The 18,461-nt window shown below is 48.8% G+C and overlaps 2 protein-coding genes, 1 long non-coding RNA gene and 1 other non-coding gene across 6 annotated transcripts in view; 1 reads left to right on the top strand and 3 right to left on the bottom strand.

Moving 5' to 3' along the window:
• The window catches only part of ARPC1A (actin related protein 2/3 complex subunit 1A), a 27,879-nt gene extending 23,655 nt beyond the window's left edge, over positions 1-4,224 (bottom strand). For 2 of the 3 annotated variants that reach the window (XM_075899681.2, XM_075899683.2), the window contains exon 1: positions 2,390-2,543. The gene's annotated coding sequence lies outside the window, so the exon portion shown is untranslated. Of the gene's footprint in view, positions 1-2,389; positions 2,544-4,200 lie in introns of those variants that run through there. The other variant, XM_075899682.2, reaches the window with a different exon arrangement.
• On the top strand, positions 2,693-18,461 carry LOC142818630 (uncharacterized). The gene is made up of 4 exons (XR_012896191.2): positions 2,693-3,634; positions 14,415-14,476; positions 15,771-15,931; positions 17,531-18,461. It is a non-coding gene; the product is annotated as an uncharacterized LOC142818630 (long non-coding RNA).
• LOC112543952 (small nucleolar RNA SNORD104) lies at positions 7,900-7,963 on the bottom strand. The gene has a single exon (XR_003087247.1). It is a non-coding gene; the product is annotated as a small nucleolar RNA SNORD104 (small nucleolar RNA).
• Positions 10,943-18,461, bottom strand: part of MYH16 (myosin heavy chain 16) — a 62,499-nt gene continuing 54,980 nt past the window's right edge. The window contains exons 39-44 of the mRNA XM_089769300.1: positions 17,628-17,831; positions 15,848-15,973; positions 14,295-14,465; positions 12,841-13,041; positions 12,140-12,369; positions 10,943-11,335 (exon numbers count right to left, since the gene is read on the bottom strand). Of these exons, the coding sequence (XP_089625426.1) occupies positions 12,166-12,369; positions 12,841-13,041; positions 14,295-14,465; positions 15,848-15,973; positions 17,628-17,831 (906 nt within the window). The 3' untranslated portion in view covers positions 10,943-11,335; positions 12,140-12,165. The remainder of the gene's footprint in view (positions 11,336-12,139; positions 12,370-12,840; positions 13,042-14,294; positions 14,466-15,847; positions 15,974-17,627; positions 17,832-18,461) is intronic.

The raw sequence follows: 18,461 nt of genomic DNA, 5'->3' as shown, positions 1-18,461 counted from the left end.
CCAAAGAGCTCACTGAAGGACAAAGACACTAATCCACATTTTAGTGAAGTTGGCACTTTGATATTACTGATAGGTGTTTAGTGCAGCTCTCAACCACCAATTAAGGATGTTAAAATGAGGTTATCCAGCTATTTGTATAGTCGATACAAATTCTATCGAATATCCAATTAGTCGATAGGACTGCTCTGCAGAGCCACAGCAGGGGTAGCTCCAGGAGCAGGCTCAAGCTGGGACTGAGCAGTCCTGGCTCGTGCTGACTCCAGGAGCCACCTGTGCTGTAGCTCTGCATTTTAAATGTAGTAAGAGCTGTCAGGCTCTTACTACATTTAAAATGCAGAGGCACAACAATCAGCAAAAGCCAGTATTGCTCGGTCTCGGCTCACACTGAGCCCAGCAGCCCTGTCTGCTGCAAACAGGGCCTAGTGTTGATGTAGCCTCCGTTCGTGGTGGACAAGGCTGGCTGTCACAAATAGAGGCTGCTCTGGCACCAACCCCTGTTTGTGGCAGCCAGAGCTGATAGAGGCAACAAGGGGGAGTAGGTGGCACCCTGGAGATGGTGCTGAGGGGAACCGGTGGCATCCCCAGAACTGGCTCCTGTTCTCCCCCTTTGCTGCCTCTCATAAAGGCAGCCACAGTGGGAACCGGTGCACCCCCCAGCACCGGCTCCTGTTCCCCCCCTTGCTGCCTTTCTATGACAGAGGCAGCAAGGGGGAGTGGAAGCAACTATATTTATTGGATAGTCGACTACTAATCGCTTACATCCCTATTACCAATACTTTTAATACCAATACCTGCCTGTCAGACTAATTTGAGAATCCCCCACAGGAAATATATCACCCTAGTTAACCTTGTTATCTAGGCACTTGGCCTCAGATAGCTACTGAATTTATAACTGCAGAGTAATAATCTTTGCTTTCCAATATCAACTGGAAATTTAAAATTGGGAATTTTATGTTTTTAATACAGTATCAGATTCCTTTTTGGAGGGAGAAGGGGGGAGATAACAGGGTGAAGAGTATTAGGCTGCTGTCATTCCCTAATTAAGACAGCAAATACACTACAGGGCTATTCCCAACAACCATGGAGTAGGAATACTGCCTGAGAATCCAGATATAGTGCCAAACAAATATTTTTTAACCCCCGCCAATCTCCTTTCAGATCACATAAGTCACCTGGAAGGTAGGGATGTGAAAGTGGAAAGTGCAATCATGTAGACCCGTGGTCCCCAACCCGGTGCCCACGGGCGCCATGGCACCCGCCGGGCTCTTTACATGCGCCCACGGAGCAATCTGGGCTGGCAGGTGCCAGCCCCGGGCGCATGGCCGGTCCCGGCCCCGGGGGCGCCGCGCGTGCCCTGGCCAGCTCCAGCCTTGGCCCCGCCCCCAGGGGCGCCGCGCGTGCCCTGGCCACGGCCCCGGCCCCGCGGCGCTTACGGGGGGAGCACCGGCCCCGGGCGCGCGGCGCTTGCCGGGGGGCGCCTTCCCCGGGTGCGTGGCTATGGGGGGGGCCCCGCCCCCGGGCATGCGGCTGGGGGGGGCCGCCCCCGGGCGGGCAAGTGTCCCCGCCCCCTGGCGCCCGGCGGGCGAACGGCCACGCCCCCTGGCACCCGGCAACCTGAAAAGGATGGGGACCACTGATGTAGACAGTTAACCAATGAGACCTACAAGCAGGCTCCCGTGGGGGAGCTGGCTTAAACGCCGGCTCTCAGGGAGCAGCCTGCCACCCTGCATTGCTATCGCTGTATCAGAGGCAGCAGTGCAGGGGGGGGCAGGCGGGAACCAGTACATGCAACATGCTGGTTGGCTCCCCCTCTGCACCCCAGCTCCAGGGCAGCCGACTGCCACCCGACGCAAAGACTGACAATTTCAGGGGTGACACGGCGACAAAGATTCTAGCATCCCTCCTGGAAGGGCGGTGTCAGCAGCTCACTGCCCCTGCAAGTCGGCCTCTCCCGGGGCTAACGACCCTCCAGCCCGGATACAGGCGGCGTTACAGCCGGAGAAGCTGTTCGCTCAGGCTGTGCCCCTGCTGCTCCTGCCCCGGGCGCGCGGGGCTCGCCCCCGACGCTGGGTTGGGCTGGCCCCGGCTCCCCGCGGCTCCCCGCACAGGTGCGCCGAGACCTCGGCCCCGGTGAGTGGGGGGGGGGGGGGGGAAGGGAGAAGAGACAGCGGGGGGGGAGGGGTCAGCCCCGCCGCTCGGCAGTGCCCTGCCCCACCCCGCAGCCGTTGGGAACAGTCGAACCCCCCCGCCGAAAGGAGAATGGGGAGGAGGGGGCGGGGTCCGGTCGTCGCTCCCCCCCCCCCCGCGTGAGGCAAGTGGGCGGGCCCAGGTACTCGCTGAGGGGAGGGGGCCTGGAAGGGCTCGGGGTGAGCGCGGCGCCGGCACTTACCTAAGGGGGGAGGGGAGGAGGCAGCGGAGCGGGACTCGCGGACTCTGGTCAGTCAACGCGACTCCGCTCCGGGCGGCGGGAGAGGGAGCGGCCGGCGGGGCCCGGCACTGACAAGCGATCCAGGAAATGGCCTTGGAGTCTGCGCACTGGCCACGGGCAGCTCCTACCTCTGCGCCTGCGCGCAGAATCGGGGCGGGGTGAGATCCTGCCACTACGCCTGCGCACGGGCCGGGAGTGGGGAGGAGGGTCCCCCCGCACTCTGCGCCTGCGCGTAGAACTGGAGCGTGTTGAGGCGAGAATTCTCCTTACGCAAAGGCGCTGGGGGGGTAGGAGGGAAGGGAGGAAGATAGGAGGGAGCATGCGCAGTGTCGCTAGCCTGAAGGGGAGAGCTGCACATGTGCAGTGGTCAGTCCTGGAGATGAAAGTTGCACATGCGTACTGCGGACTGGTTACTGTTCAATGCAGAGCCAGTTCCAAGGTGGTGGTTGGGAGGTGTGAATGGCTTGAGGCAGAGGTTTGGGCCAGGATCACAGGCTGATCCAGCAGCTGTGTGAATTCTGACCTCCTTTGCCAAGGGCTTTGACCTACCAAGCTGTGTAAAAGCTAGGGATTAGTGTAAATCAAACTGGAATGCCATTGTTACCCCTTTTGCACAGCTGGGTAAACTGAGGCACAGAACGGTTAACGTGACATGCCCAAGTTCAGCTTAGTGGGCAGAGCTGTCTCAGTGTAATAGTGTTCTATTCTCTAGGCAACACTACCACCACATTTATAAAAAGCAGCATTTGGAAAGCCAACAAATTGCAGTGCAAAAAGAACAACTCTGAGTGGTGGGATGGGAAGATTAGAGTGACTCTGTGATATGCTATCCCTTAGAAAACTGCTTAGAAAACTCATTTAGTTGTACAGATTAAAGATATGTAATTAGGTCAACTACACATTATGCAACAGGACTGAAATTGCATTTAAATACAGTATTACATTTACAAAATGATTTTCACTGGGAGAGGGATGAAACCAGCTGAACCAGATATATTACAGAGCAACTGTGTTTTTCAGGAGCTTGGATACTATGAATGCAAAACTATTAGGGCCTTGTCTACAACGAAGGTTTTCAGGAAATCTCCCACCTGTACTCCAGCTGAATGCAGGTACAACATGTTCCAGTGCAAATAAATTGCTAGCAGTTTCACCAATACATCTGAGCCTCTCTGAATTGGGAGTAGAGGACTTAGAAGCAAAAAGGTCAGTGATCAATTTACACTTCTCTAATATTAGTGGAATGTTACTAATGTGAGAGCAACAGTGGGAAGTTTTCAGGAAAACCTGAATATACATTAGAGATGTAACTGGTTAACTGGTGGCTCAGGCTGGAGAAGCCCCTTCCCCCATCTGGTATGGAGCAGTGGGCCCGGCCTGGACGGAGCAGCCCCTTGCCTGCAGTGGTCTCAACCTTGCTTGGCTGGAGCAGCCCAAGGCTTGCTGGGCTTGGTCAGGCTGCTCCAGCCCAGCCAGGTCTGCTGTGCTACACCATGCATGCGAGGGGCTACTCCATCCTGGCCAGGCCCAACATACCACAGGGGGAGGGCTGCTCCAGCCTGGCCGGGCTTCAGGGGCCCCCACCCGTGGGATCCCAATTAACTGGTTAAAAGGGATTTTACATCCCTTGTATACATTGTTTGCTTTTAAGTATTAAGAAAAAATGATTGGCCATAGTTTCAAAATGCAAATGTGTATGTGTGTGGTCTACTGTCCCACCTAGAGGCAGCTAGACCACTTACGAAGAGACTCAGTCTACTCTACAACCTTACCTGAAAGGCAGCTGGCTTTTAGCTCACTCAGTAGAGGCTCATGCACTAAGCTTTAGAGGTCCCAGGCTTGGTTCTGCCTGTCAGAATTACATAAGCATATGCAAACAGGTCTCAGCACGTGCACAACATGGATTGCGCAAAACTGATAATTAAACACATGCATTCGTGGGTGAAAGTATCTATTTTAGAAGTGGAATGTAGGCTTCAGCATTTGAAATGTGTCACTTTCAGGCAAAGGGAAGGAAACGCAACATGTTTGGGGAGGAAAAAAAATAAGATCTGGATTTTTTCCAAGATGCACTTGCTTAAGATTTCAGTACAACATTCACATAAGTTATAATAATTTATCAAAATCAACTTTCATAACCAATATTTGAGTAATCAGACTTCTTTGGTTCACATTTTTAAACATAACAACATAAGACTGGCCATACTTATGGTCCATCTAGCCCAATATTCTGTCTTCCAGCACTGGCCAATGCCGGGTGCTCTAGAGGGAATGAACAAAACAGGGAATCCCTGTCCCCCATTCTTATCTTCTGACAAACAGAGGTTGGGGACACCATTTGTGCAAATTCAGGCTATCCTTATCCTCCATGAATTTACCTACCTCTTTTTTGAACCTTGTTAAAGTCCTGCTCTTCACAACATCCTCTGGCAATGAGTTCCACTGGTTGACTGTGTGTTGTGTGAAGAAAATACAGTAAGTAGTTGTCTAGAACTGCAGCAGAGGTGTAGGCAAGCTGCATTTGCTCCTCCAAGCCACTAAGGATGATGGCTCCAGGCAGGTGGGTGGACTCTCTGTCTTCCTTCTCAGCTCCTGCCTGCTGACATCTAGCCATTATGGAGTTCCCAGGTTGATGTGGCAGGTAGGGAGGTGGAGAGTGCAGGTAATTGCTGCAGGGTTGGGAGGCAGAATTAGGGAGGATAATGCAGAGAGGGAGCAGAATAAGGATGAGGGCTCAAGATTCCTCACATGCCTTGGGACTCTCATTGCCTCCCACCTTGCAGAGGCTTGGCTGGCTTGATTTTTGAAGCAGAAGGCAGACTGGTAGGGAAGAGGACGGGGAAGGAAAAAACTAGCAAGTGGCAGGGTTTATCCCAGGCTCTGCTGAGGGATCCCAGCTGACATTGTGCAGCCGTACCCTAATTACCACCACCTTCATTTTGGGACAACGAGGGTGTTTCCGGCACCAGCATTTTCGGGGCTGCAGCATCGTTCCCCCGGCATCGCCATCTCTAGTTTCAACTGACTCCTCTGCTGAAGGGCAATGCTGACCAGCGCAGAGTCATAGACACGTATTACGGCTGGAAAGGACCCTGAAGAGGTCATCTAGTCCATTCCTCCAGCTGAGGCAGGTTTAAGAATCCCAGACCGTCCCTGACAGGTGTTTGTCTACCAGGGTCTTATAAAGCTCCAGTGACAGGGATTTCACAACCACCTTTGGAAGCCTATTCCCATGTGTAACTATCCTTATAGATAGAAGGTTTTCCTCAGACCCAACTGAAATCTCCTTTGCTGCAGATTAAGCCCATTACTTCTTGTCTTGATATAAGTAAGATCTGAAGGAATGCGTCCATGACAGCTAGCTGGAAGCGGGGAGAGACCCTGGGTCTATGTCAGTGGTCCCTGCCGGCGCCGTGGCGCCCGCTGGGGCATTTATGTGTACCCATTGAGTGACCAGGGCCGGCCCAAGCCATTCTTGCACCCCGAGCATGTGGTGCATGCTCGGCCTCTGCCCCAGGCGCACGGCGTCAGCCCCAGACACATGGCACAGGTGCGGCCCCACCATTGGGTGCATGGTTCATGCACAGCCCCACCCCCAGACGCGCCCGGCAGCCTCAAAAGGTTGGGGACCACTGGTCTACGTCAATACAGTTTGCTTCTGCTTTGCTTAGATTTGTTGGGACATTCAGCATAGGGAGTGGTATTTTGCTCATCGTAATCAACTTAATTTGTAACCCGACACCAGCTATGTTTATATTAAATGCAGGCCAGCTGAAATATGATTATCAAGGTTTGTAATTTTGTGGGAATACAGAAGAGTAGGACTGTGCTATGTTGTTCCAAATGAAAGGGCTTGCAGCAGAAAGAATCTTGCGAATGCAGGGTCTCGACTTTCAGAATCCTGTAAGGGTAGGGGATGAGGCAGGGATCGGCAAACTTTTCCAACCAAAGAGCCAAACTACATCAATATTCAGAACAAGTGGTCAAGAGCCATATAAGAATGCCTGAAAATATACAACTTAATATTATTGATAATTGACATGATGAATAATAGCATAAATGAAACATTGGAGTCTGGTTTGGGATCCATGAGGGGTTCAGGGTGTGTGGGAGGGTGCAAGAGGCAAGGAACGGTAGTAAAGTATGTGAGGGGCTCTGGGGTGAATTACCTTACCTGGCTGGGGCTGGACCAAGCTCAGCCAGTCCTAAGGACTGACTTCCCTCAGCCCTGCCTTTTCTGGAGGAGGTGGAGCTGCCCTCCACCTTGTCCTGAGACAGCCCTGCTGGATGTAGGGGTGTCTGATCAGGATGGAGGGTGCAAGAGCTGGCAGGGGTCTTGGCCAGGTTCTGTGGATGGGGGGAAGCACCGTCTAACAGGAGCAGTGGGGAAAGCCTCCAGGTTGCATATCCATAGGTTGCCATTCCCCTGAAGGCTTTTCTTTCCTCACCAGCAGGAAGATGGTGGTGGTGCTCTAGCCTTTGGGTGTGTGGGGACACAGGTGGGACTTGAACCCACAATTGCAGGAGCTAATGCCCTATCCATTAGATCACTGGGACCCACCTCACCACTGTACCTTCAGCTGATGCTCCTGGCCCTAGCAAAGACCACCATCTATAATACCAGGAGCAGGATGTTGGACGAGGGGGTTCTCTGCGACTGTGGGGCCTATTTCCTTTCCTCCCTGGTTTCACGAATCCGGGCAGAGTTCCTCTGGGCGGCGTCCACTGGCTCCTTCGATAGCTTTGAGGAGCAGTGGGCGCTGTCCGGGGTTCTCTGCTCGGTGTCCCCATCCGGCTCCCTTATTTTGAACCTTTAGCCCGCACTCCCTGACCCTTTTGTCATTATTTGTCCCAAGCAATTAATTGGACATGGGTCCAGTGTCCCTCCCGTAAGGCTGGGGAGGGGCTTTTAGAGGGTGGGCGGGCTTTGCCCACCCTCCCATGATTTCCAAATAGGACCTTCAGCTGATGCCTTATCCATTAGGCCACCCTCTCCCCTACCTTCAGCCCACTCCTGCACCCAGCAGGGCCGACTGGGTCAGTTTAAGGATGATCTTCAAGTGAGCTCTCAGCATCGCCCCAGTCCCATCCTGATGTTCCTGGGTTTAGCCAAGAAACACCAGTTACAAACAAGCTTTTCTGCTTGCACCGCTGCTTAGCCCGTGCAGCTGTCAATGGGACACTGCACCCACTCAAAGGCAGCGCCACGCAGCTCAGCAAGGAAACCAGCTCAGACATTTTGTTGCTGTTTATAAGTGCAGGTCAGTAGGCACTAGGCCGCTTCAGGCGGGAGCTCTCCAGGGACTGCAGCAGGATGCCGCTTGGCTCCTGAGGTACCTGCGAAGAAGAGGAGCCTGGTGAGGTTTGCAGCCCCAGTGCGTGGGCCTGATGCATGTGTGGGGATGGGGCCAGGCCCCACAGGGCAGAAACAGGCTGTGGGCAAAGTGGGCCCGTGGGACCTGGCACTGGGGGCTCAGACTCAGCTTCACTTCATCCACGTCAGAAGTTCTAATGTGTAAGGAGAATCATCACTGCAGCCGGCACTGGCAGGTCAGACCCCTCCCGCCATGGCTGCCACCTCCCACCCCAGGCAGGACACCTCAGATCCACCTGATCCATCCCCTCACCACCAGAGCAAAAGGCTTGTCCCAAGCCTCGCCAGGACACCTCAATCCTCACTTCTCCTCATGGGAGCCAAGAGGATGACCCACCCCCAGCACCTGAAGCGGCTTGGGGCCCATCTTCCACCACACTCACCTCCCACACCAAGCCACAGAGGAAAGGGGAGTAGGGGATGCGGCTGCTGCTATTTGTAGTTCAGGTGCCTCAACAAGCACCGCCCCTTCTCACCAGCAACCAATAAAAGGTGAGTCCTGGGACGTGCAATGGTTTGACATCAGCTGGTCCTTGTATAGTCCAGCCTGTGAGGCAGGGTGGGAATGACTAGGGGACGGGGTTACATTGGGCCAACTAGGCCCGAACTGGGGCCTGCAAAGCCCACTTAGGCTGGCTTTGGTCAGTCTGCATCTAGGCTCCCCCCCCCCCGCCGAGATAATGGCTCTGGCTCTGTGCCCCCCTAGACTCAGAGGGGCTGAGATGACCTCAGTGGCAGAGCCTTGGGTTGGAAGCAATCTGGGTTGAATGTAGGGGCACCTGTGCCAAGCCTGTCTGAGTCAGACAGCTTACCTGGGAGCTTGCTCAGATTTACCAACTCCAAACCCAGCGACCATTGCTCTCTTGCCTCTAAGCAGGGGCACTTACTCTGCCTGCCTTGTGCAAATTGGTGAAATGCCAGCTCTGAGATTCTGGGATATATGCATTTTAACAGGCAAGAACTTCAGGATGATGACAACTAAATGAGGAGATGCATAAATGCCAGGTATTTCTTGTGTCTTACATACAAGTTCACACCTGTTACAGCTAGGCTGTGTCTACACTGGGCCACTTATTCCGGAAAATCAGCCGCTTTTCCGGAATAAGCTGCGAGCTGTCTACACTGGCCCTTGAATTTCCGGAAAAGCAATGATGCTCTACTGTACAAAATCAGCCACTATTCCGGAAAAACTATTCTGCTCCCAATCGAGCATAAGTCCTTTTTCCGGAACACTGTTCCGGAAAAGGGCCAGTGTAGACAGACCAGTAGTCTTTTCCGGAAAAAAGCCCCGATCGCGAAAATGGCGATCGGCTCTCTTTTCCGGAAAAGCGCGTCTACATTGGCCACAGACGCTTTTCCGGAAAAAGGGCTTTTCCGGAAAAGCAGCCTGCCAATGTAGACGCTCCTTTTCCGGAAAAACTGAAAACGGAATAGTATTCCGTTTTAAGCATTTCCGGAAATTCATGCCAGTGTAGACACAGCCCTAGGGATGAAAGGTTAACCAGGTAACCGGTCAACATATGCCTTACCAGCATCTTTACCAGCTAACCAGTTAGCCAGAGCTTCCCCCACATGACAGCCCAGTCAGCAGGGCCATGATACGTTGCGGGCCTGGAGCAGCTCCTGTCATCCATGGTGGAGCTATGGCAGTCCCTGCCACTTGCAGCTGTGGTGGGGAAGGAGCAGCCCATGCCAGCCATGGCTGCAGCGAGCATGGCCCAGAGCAGCTCCCTTCACCCGCAGCTTGTGGTTGACTGGTTAAACAAACCATTTAACTAGTTAAACTATTCTGGGTGGTTTTTACATCCCTAGTTACAACACCCAAGAATATTATTTTTCCAAGATTATCACACTCTAGGCTCAAATTCAGTTTTTAGTCCCAGATAATTTTCAGCAGTTCCATTGCCTCACCAGTAATTTCCCATTTTGTAGCTGTGCATGTGATTTTTCCTTCATTAGTGAAGAATTTTGCACTTATTTTTATTGAATTTCATCTTGTGGATTTCAGACCAATTCTCCAATATGTCTAACTTGGTTTGAATTGTAATCCTGTCCTCCAAAGTGCTTGCAACCCCTCCTGCCTTGTGTCATCTGCAAATTTTATGAACATAGTCTCCATCCAGTTCATTATCCAAATCATTAACCAAAGGTTGTTTAGTACTAGACCCATGACAGATGCCTACTGAACCCTACTAAATATACTCTCCATTATCAGCGACTACACTGATAAATGCTCTTTGAATAGGGTTTTTAAAAGAAGTTGTGCATCCATCTTACTGTAATTTCATCTAAATCACATTTTCCTGTTTGCTTATGAGAATGACATATGGAACTGTGTTAAAAAGCCTTTCTAAATTCCAGGTATATCATGTCCACAGCTTCCCCCTCGTCCACTAGATCAGTAACCTTATCAAAGAAGCAATTGGGTTGGTTAGGCATTGATTTGTTCTTGACGAATCTTCCTCCAAATGTTTCTTGGAACTGTCTAGTTTGGCAGCTGACAAGTAAGTCTCTTGGCCACAGCCTGCTTCTGGCACCCCAGCCCTTTCCTGCCCCAACTCTCTGCCCCCCCACTCAACATACCCAAACCCTCTGTCCCCCTCTTACACCCATATCCCCTCCCAGATCTGGCATCCCAGTCTCCTGCCCCAGATCACAATCCCCTCCTACCCAGGTCACATCCCAAACCCCTGCATTCCAGTCCCCTGCCCTAGGTCACAACCTCCTGCTTCATCCCAACTCCCTCCCAGACTCCATTCTCCCTCCTGTACCGTGGTCCCTTACCCCAAACGCCTTTATGCACCCAGCCTCCATCCCACATCCCGCATCTCCATTAATATCCTGGAAGAGTGCAGCCCTTGACCACTTCCCAAAATCTTGGAGTGGCCCCCCCTGCCAAAAATTATTGCCCACCCCTGACTTAGACGCTTTTGCTCCAAAGCCACAAGTGAAAAGAGAACCTGCCTTTAGCTGTTAGCATTAGAGGGCCTGTGGCACAGAGCTCAGAAGGTAACTGGTACACATGCATGATAACCAACATGGTTCAGTGCTGCCAAATTTAGCTTAAAAATAGTTTTTTGGACAGGAAATCTCAGTGAAATTGTCATCCCAGAAACAGACAGACCAGCAACTTCTCCAAGTTTCTTTCCCATACAGTTAGCTTTATTCAGACTACGCATTAAGACTATTAGTGTGAGGAATTATTTGCAAGAGACAGCCCACATCACACAGATGCTTTACACTTTCCGTCCTTGACATGAAAATGTAAAATTCACATTAAAACAAACCCATTTCAACAGCCAGTCCTCTATGATTTTGGGGTTTAATCCAGGCAGGGGAAGTACCAGTTTCAAGCTCTCCCATGATGTGAACACATGGATAATTCTTTCCCCTTAAGAAATACACAAACATTCTTTGTTTCCACCTTTCTCTTCCTATGCAGACGTCATCTTGATGCTGTAGACTGCTATTTTCAATTCCTCACAAGGATAGCAATCTTGCAATGGGCAGCTGTTGGGAAGACGTGTGTCACCCTGGAAGGAAAGAGACATTGAAGTTGGCCTGCAATAGCAGCTTTTAAAAATCTGTTTAGATCCTCCCTAAGGAGGAGGAAAAGAGATGAGAAATGCCACAATGTCTATGTAAATGCCCACCTGAACCTCCCGCTGCTCAGACTGGGCCAATGCTTTCCTTTATTAGGACCAAATCCTGACCTCTCCGGACCATGTCCAGGTTAAACCTCTCTAGTCCAGCACTCTCTGGTCTGGCAACATCCCTTGTTCGGCATGATGTCAGACGAATGTCCGCTTATCATGGGTGTGGCCAAGTTTCCCGCCATCCAAGTTTCCTGCCATCCCATAAAATTTGTTTACAGCCACCAGTCCTGGCTCTCAAAGTTCTGTGCTGTTATTTAGCTCGAATTTACCCGTAAATGTCTTCTAAATGCCCACTAAGCAGTGGAAATGTTGGTAGTGCTAGTAGACAATATTGACCTCCCGGGGTGTGGCAACCTCTCTGGCTCAGCACCAGTCAGGTCCCGGGAGTGCCGGACTAGAGAGGCCTGTACATCAGTTTTGAGCATCGGTTCTACTTGGGTGATGTGAAGGGGACAGAAATCCCATTGCTGCCTTCTCAGCTAGAGAGCTGCAATGGGTCTAAGGCTGTCACAGTATCTGTAACCACTGCAGTCCTCTTCTACTTCAAAATTCCTCTCCCCGCGTGAGCAGAGCCATGCAGAATGCACCAATCATAATGCATTCAGCGAGTCAGCAACTGCACGTGTGTTTCCAAATCCATCCCGATACCGTGTCTGGGAAAGGCAAGACAGGCAGGCCTACCAGCTGCAGGCTCAGAGCCTTGGTGTCTATTCCCCGGAGGCGGACTTGGAAGCAGAAGATTTGGACACTTGGATGATCTCCACAGAGGTGAACCCTTTGTTCGCTGAGACACGGTGCCTGGTGCGAAATTTGTTGAGAGCCGATTCAGCCATCCCAGCCCTTTCTTCTGCATCATCCAGCTCGTGTACGGTCTTTCGGTACTTTGCCATGCTCTGGTTAGCCTGCTCCTCCTGGGAGTACAAGAAGATTTGGCTTTTTTTTTTGTTTGGTTAAGTCTTTCTATTAAACAATGCCAGCACAAAATGTCTCTGACCTGTTTTCCTTTACTGTAACCTGCCAGGTGAGGTGTATAGTAAACTGTTTGGATCAGAAATAAATACATTTTACACCTCCCCACCCACAGATGTTGGAGGTATCCTGAGGGCAGCCAGATGACTGCAAGAGGTTAGAGATGCTAACATGCATTAATCTGATTTTTTGCAAAAGATAAGGCAGGTGGCTCTCTCCTTACAGGTATGCAGGGGCATGTATTATCAATGATGGCAAGAAAAGGCAGCATAAAATAGGAGCCTAATGAGTGGAGGTGCTCATGCTACTGATGACCATGCATTTCAGGTTATGTTTATTCTGAAGATGCAACACACGTGGTCGATATTATTGTGTGTGTGAGAGAGGAAAGCATTACAATCTGGGGTACATACGGCCTCCTCGATTTGTCTCTTGTACGTCTTCAGCTTGCTCTGCAGCTTCTCCACAAGCTCCTGCATACGCTGGTTGGTTTTGTGGTCCTCGTCCGTTTGGAAGATCAGCTCTTTTAGACGGCGTTCATTTTTGTGCAGAGTTTTCACCGTCTCCACGTGGCGCTTCTGTTCAGAATCCAACTCTGTTTCCAGTTCCTTGATCTGAAAAAGGAGGCAAAAACCCAGCAGGCTATGTTAGGGATGACTGTGTTTAGCATGAAGATCTGTAGGCACACTAGAGGTGTGTCTAGACTACAGGGTTTGTTCGAAAAAAGTAGCCTTTTTTTCAAAAAAACTTCCCCTGCATCTAAACTGCTGCCGCGTTCTTTCGAAAGTAAATCGAAAGAATGCAGCAGTTTTTTCAACCGTGGAAAACCTCGTTTTAAGAGGAAGAATGCCTTTTTTCGAAAGTGCTTTTTCAAAAAAAGACACTATGTAATGCAAACTGCTTTTTTGAAAGAGAGCATCCAGATTGCCTGGGTGCTCTCTTTCGAAAAAGCGGCTTGCTTTTTCAAAAGTACTGGTTGTAGTCTAGACGTTCTTTTTTGAAAGAGGCTTTTTCAAAAGTATCTTTTGAAAAAGCCTCTTTCAAAAGAGGCTTGCAGTCTAGATGTAGCCTAAGGGCTTGTCTTCACTACATGGAAGATTGAAGCTGCTGTGATCGATCTTCCGGAGTTCAGTTTAGTGGGTCTAGTAAAGACATGCTAAATCAATCTCAGAGGGCGCTCCTGTCAGCACCGCTACACCTGCTCCAGCTAGGAGTAAGGGAAACTGATAGGAGTCTTTGCTTTCATAGACCTCCTGCTATGGGGACAATGGGGAAACTCAGATTAAAGTATGTTAACTTCAGTTATGTAATTAGATTAGCTGAAGTTGTGTATCTTAATTCGACCGTCCTCTGTGGTGTAGACCTGGGCTAAGAATCTGGGGAGTGTTTATTTGGTTTTTTATTTACCGACTCAGGCATATTTCATTTGCGATCAATATGAAAAGAATCCCAGTGAGATATATCCCTGGATACAATAGGACCTTGTATGGACTAAGGCCAGTTGGACCTGTCAGAAGGATGGTGGACAGAGAGATGGCTTGGTTAATGATAATACGCCCAAATCAGTGTCATAGCCAAGGCCATTTAGTATCCAACCAGATATTGCATGTGACAGAGGAGCAGTATTGACCTTTCTTTGCATTGCAGGGAACGGAAAGTATCCTGGGCGGATTTCAATTTATCTTAAATATATTTGCTATTATTTTTTCTCTTTAGTTTAATTTATCTGGGATGCACTGGCCCTTTTATTAACAACATTCCTTTTTTATTCAAATATTTCTCCCGAGTACTAAAGCTCAGGTCAGGGAAGGGTATGGCGGTGGCATTGGAAAAATTTTTCTGGGCAGATCTGTACAGTTTTTCTTACCCGGGTCTCAAGTTTCATGATAGTACGTTTTCCTCCTTTCAGGGCCAGTTGCTCAGCCTCTTCCATCTTGACTTGCAGGTCTTTTATTGTGACTTCATAGTTCTTTTTGATCTTTTCCAGATGCAAGCAGTGATCCTGCTCCTGCCGCAGCTCTTCTGCCATGCGGGAAGCCTAAGAGGAGGGTAAGAAACAGCTTGTTGGCGCAGACTATTTATACTGAGCACTGGAAGCTAGGATATTTAGACTTGATGTCCATATGCTGCCATATGGGGAATTTTGCAGGATCTAGACATCTGTTCTGTGCATCCCAGTTTGCATCTCTAAGAACCTGGTCCGAATTCACTGAAGTCAATAGAAAGCTCCCATTGACTTCAATGGGTTTTGGATCATGCCTCAAGCCAATCTATTTGCATTTGCTTATTATCACAGCAAACTGGTAAAGTACAAGATATTGTCCATCCCTCATATTAAGTCGTTAATTTCTGCCTATAAACAATCTATTGCTTATGCTTTCCATCCTCTCCTTAAGAACATCCTATAGGTTACATTTACACTAGAAACATAAGTCAACCTGCATAAGTCAACCTGTGGGGAGCAGAGGGCCTGGAAGCCCAGCTGCCCCAGAGGTTCCCAGCAGGCTGTCTTCCCGCACCCACACCCACTTCATGTTTCCTGCTGGGAGCAGGGGACAGCTACCTAGAACTTCTCTCCCCACATGGAAGCCAGACAACCTTGTCAATTTCATGGCTCCTGGCCATGATATTGACAAGACTGCCAATTTTCAGAGCTGGGGAGAGGGAGGGTTGCTGCTGGGAGTGGGATCCAGAAACCTGTGCTTCTTCCCCCAGGGTCCAGGTGAAGACACTGTATGAACAGGCAGTAGCTGAGAGCATTAAGAGAGCAGAATGTTCAGCCTCTTTTTCGAAGAACCCACAGTTATGGATGGTATTTCTCAGGTGCCAATCATTAAGTGACAAATGAGAAATTTACTCCACAGTGGCCTCTTGTCTGCTTTCCATGCCTATTATGAATGGCCTTGACTGGCTGCAAAGGGAGGGTGTCCAGTCTTTGGTTGGAAGCATGATTGGATGGAAGTAGTGGAGTCTCCATTCCTAGAGGTGTTTAAGTCTCAGCTTGACAAAGCCCTGGCTGGGTTGATTTAATTGGGATTGGTCCTGCCTTGGGCAGGGGGCTGGACTTGATGGCCTTCTAAGGTCTCTTCCAGCTCTATGATAGGTTCAATGTTAACCCTGGAGGAATGCGGGGACAAAACAGAAGGGGAAATGGAGGCGTTCTCCAGGTGTCATCAGTGATGTAGAAGATCCCTTCCCTAGCAGGGGGACAGAACAGCAATGGGTTTCCCCAAATCTATTTTTGCCATATTGGTAGGCAGACGAGCTGTTGTGTGTGCAGCCCAGTGGGGATGGAGAATGTTATGGATGTGCTAAGACTGACCCTTAACAATGCATTTCAAAGTTGAGCAATGCAGGAAAAAGCAGATGTGCAACTCCCAGGCTTCTAGGGACCATCCCTGAAGGCCGGGTGCAACTTACATCAGTCATGGCTTTCTTGGCTCTCTCGTCGGCCGCTCGGAACTCGCTGATCATCTCCTCATGTTCGCTTGTAATGCGCATAAGGTCAGACTCCAGTTTGCGCTTTATCACCAGCAGGCTTTGGTTCTGGAGGGAGGAGGGAAGATTTCGTAACCCAGCATGCCCCAGCATTGTGGGCTCTAATTTGACCCTTCAGCAGATGACTTGGCACGTCACTGACTCAAAAAGAGGGATGCATTTAGCCCTGTATATTTATTTTACTTGTGTATCAGATTTTCCTTGGTAACCAGTCTTGTATCATGCATTATATCCCTTTGTCTACCAAACTCATTCATTTTAATCCTACTTTATTTTAGTTGTGGCGTGTGTATACGTATTATTATTTCAAAATTATATTGCAGTAGCATTTGGATATTTTAGTCTATAGGCACGCCACATGCACAGAGTTGCCGTGCAAAGAACTTACAGCCTATATGTATCTTTTGCCCTGTGGAAAATCTGAAAATCCTACATCTAATCACATCTGTTATCTCATGTGTACGGTTTTAGAATTTTTGTAAAGATCCTAAATGTTAAGACAATTATACCTAGCAACATTATTAAATAACCTAACAAATGCATTGTATAAACTTTCAAGATCTTCAGTACAACAGCAGAGCAGGAGTAGTCAATAGGCAGACCACAGGCCAAATCTGGATTGCCAGACTTTTTGGAATGGTCTCCAAAATTTATTGATTTATTGCTGAAGTCTAAGCTTTGATTATACCTTGACCAAAAATTTTTGACCAAACATTTGACCCAAAATTGTCAAAAAAAAAATTGACTATCCCAGCTGTAGAGTACAATATAAGTGCTGTGTAGTATTAGTTTTGTATAACAAGCAAGCATCAGGAATACTAGTGGGAATGAATACAGCTGTTTAGCTTGAATCATCTTCATTTGAGCATCAGTTACAAGTAAACATATTAGTTATATTTTTTATGTCTCTGATCAGAAGTGGCATTTACATCTCAGTTTAGATGAACAAAATCCCATTATCATCTCAGTATGCAAATGCTTCTCTCTATTATTGTCCTTTCCTGCAGTTTATAGACCTTCCCCCACTTTGGAAACCCTTTGTATATTTAGTCCATCCTTTATAGAAAAGGCCTAGAGAATATAATAGTAATGATAAACCATCTGGAGCATTTTGAAACCAGCACACAGAATCCTGTAACAGGATTTAATTTTCTTTGCATTCTCTAGGGTGATTTAAAAGTTCAGTCAAATGGATCTCACTCTTCATTAAGTCCTGGGGGTAAAATCCACCACCAGTGAAGCTGATGGCAAAATTCTCACGGACTTCAGTGGAGCCAGCATTTCACCCTGTAGATTTTTAGCGTAGCATTTTCAGAAGCACTCAGCAAACTCTGCCCCTGCTGAAGTCATAGATCATAGGCTTGGCTCAATGCTGAGTGTTTTTGAATAGCCCATCCTTAGTGTAATAGAACTCTCTGGATATAGTTTGTTGTGAATTCTGCAGGACTTTCCCTTCAGGAATAATGTCGTATTTAATACTTTGTGGGTTGAATCCTGCAATCCTGGCTCAGGCTGGCAATAGTCACAGGGAATTTTGCTGCTAGATTTGGCTCTAATAAAGCCAATCTGATTTTAATGCATTCTTTCATAGCATTTTCTTTGCAGAACAATACATTCTCATCAAGCACAACGGACTTTTAAGGCCACCAGCGGAGCAGACAGTACAAGGAGCCTGTCGTAACAACATGGAATTTGTTTTCACCTGGACATTGATTTCGTTGTGCCTCTCGGTGATTTCGATCAGCTCCTGCTCCAGGAGTTTGCGAGAGCGCTCGCTGCCCTCGAGGCCAGTCCGCATTTCTTCCAATTCTGTCTGTGTCAGGCTGAGGCGGCGTTCCTGGAGGTTGTACTGTTCCCGGAGCTCCTCATGCTGGCGAGCGTCTTCATCCATCTGAATCTGAAGGTCCTGAAGGCAAAAGAGGGACCAGCATGATTAAGAAGCATGCAGAGAAGCTGTGAGGTACAAGAAGGCCTACCAATTAGCTGAAACAAAAAACAGGACTATGTAGCACTTTAAAGACTAACAAGATGGTTTATTAGATGATGAGCTTTCGTGGGCCAGACCCACTTCCTCAGATCAAATAGTGGAAGAAAATTGGCATGACCATATATACCAAAGGATACAATAAAAAAAAAAGAACACATATGAAAAGGACAAATCAAATTTCAGAACAGAAGGGGGATGGGGTGGGGGAGGTAAATGTCTGTGAGCTAATGATATTAGAGGTGATAATTGGGGAAGCTATCTTTGTAATGGGTAAGGTAATTAGAGTCCTTGTTAAGACCTAGGTGTAAAGTGTCAAATTTAAGCATGAATTCAGAGGATTCTCTTTCAAGTCTGGTGTTAAAATGTCTTTGAAACAGGATGTAGGTAATCAAATCGTTGAGACAATGCCCTTTCTGGCTGAAATGGCAAGAAACTGTTTTTTCTTTGTGATCCTGTCTAATATCTGTTTTGTGGGCATTGATTCTTTGGTGAAATGTCTGAGACGTTTTCTCCTTTCTTTTAAAGGGACATCATGATGTCCAATTCTGA

Source organism: Pelodiscus sinensis, chromosome 15, assembly GCF_052426305.1.
Source record: "Pelodiscus sinensis isolate ZL-2025 chromosome 15, ASM5242630v1, whole genome shotgun sequence".
Classification (NCBI taxonomy): domain Eukaryota; kingdom Metazoa; phylum Chordata; order Testudines; family Trionychidae; genus Pelodiscus; species Pelodiscus sinensis.
The sequence above is the reverse complement of the archived record's forward strand: the minus strand, read 5'-3'. Positions and strand labels throughout refer to the sequence as shown.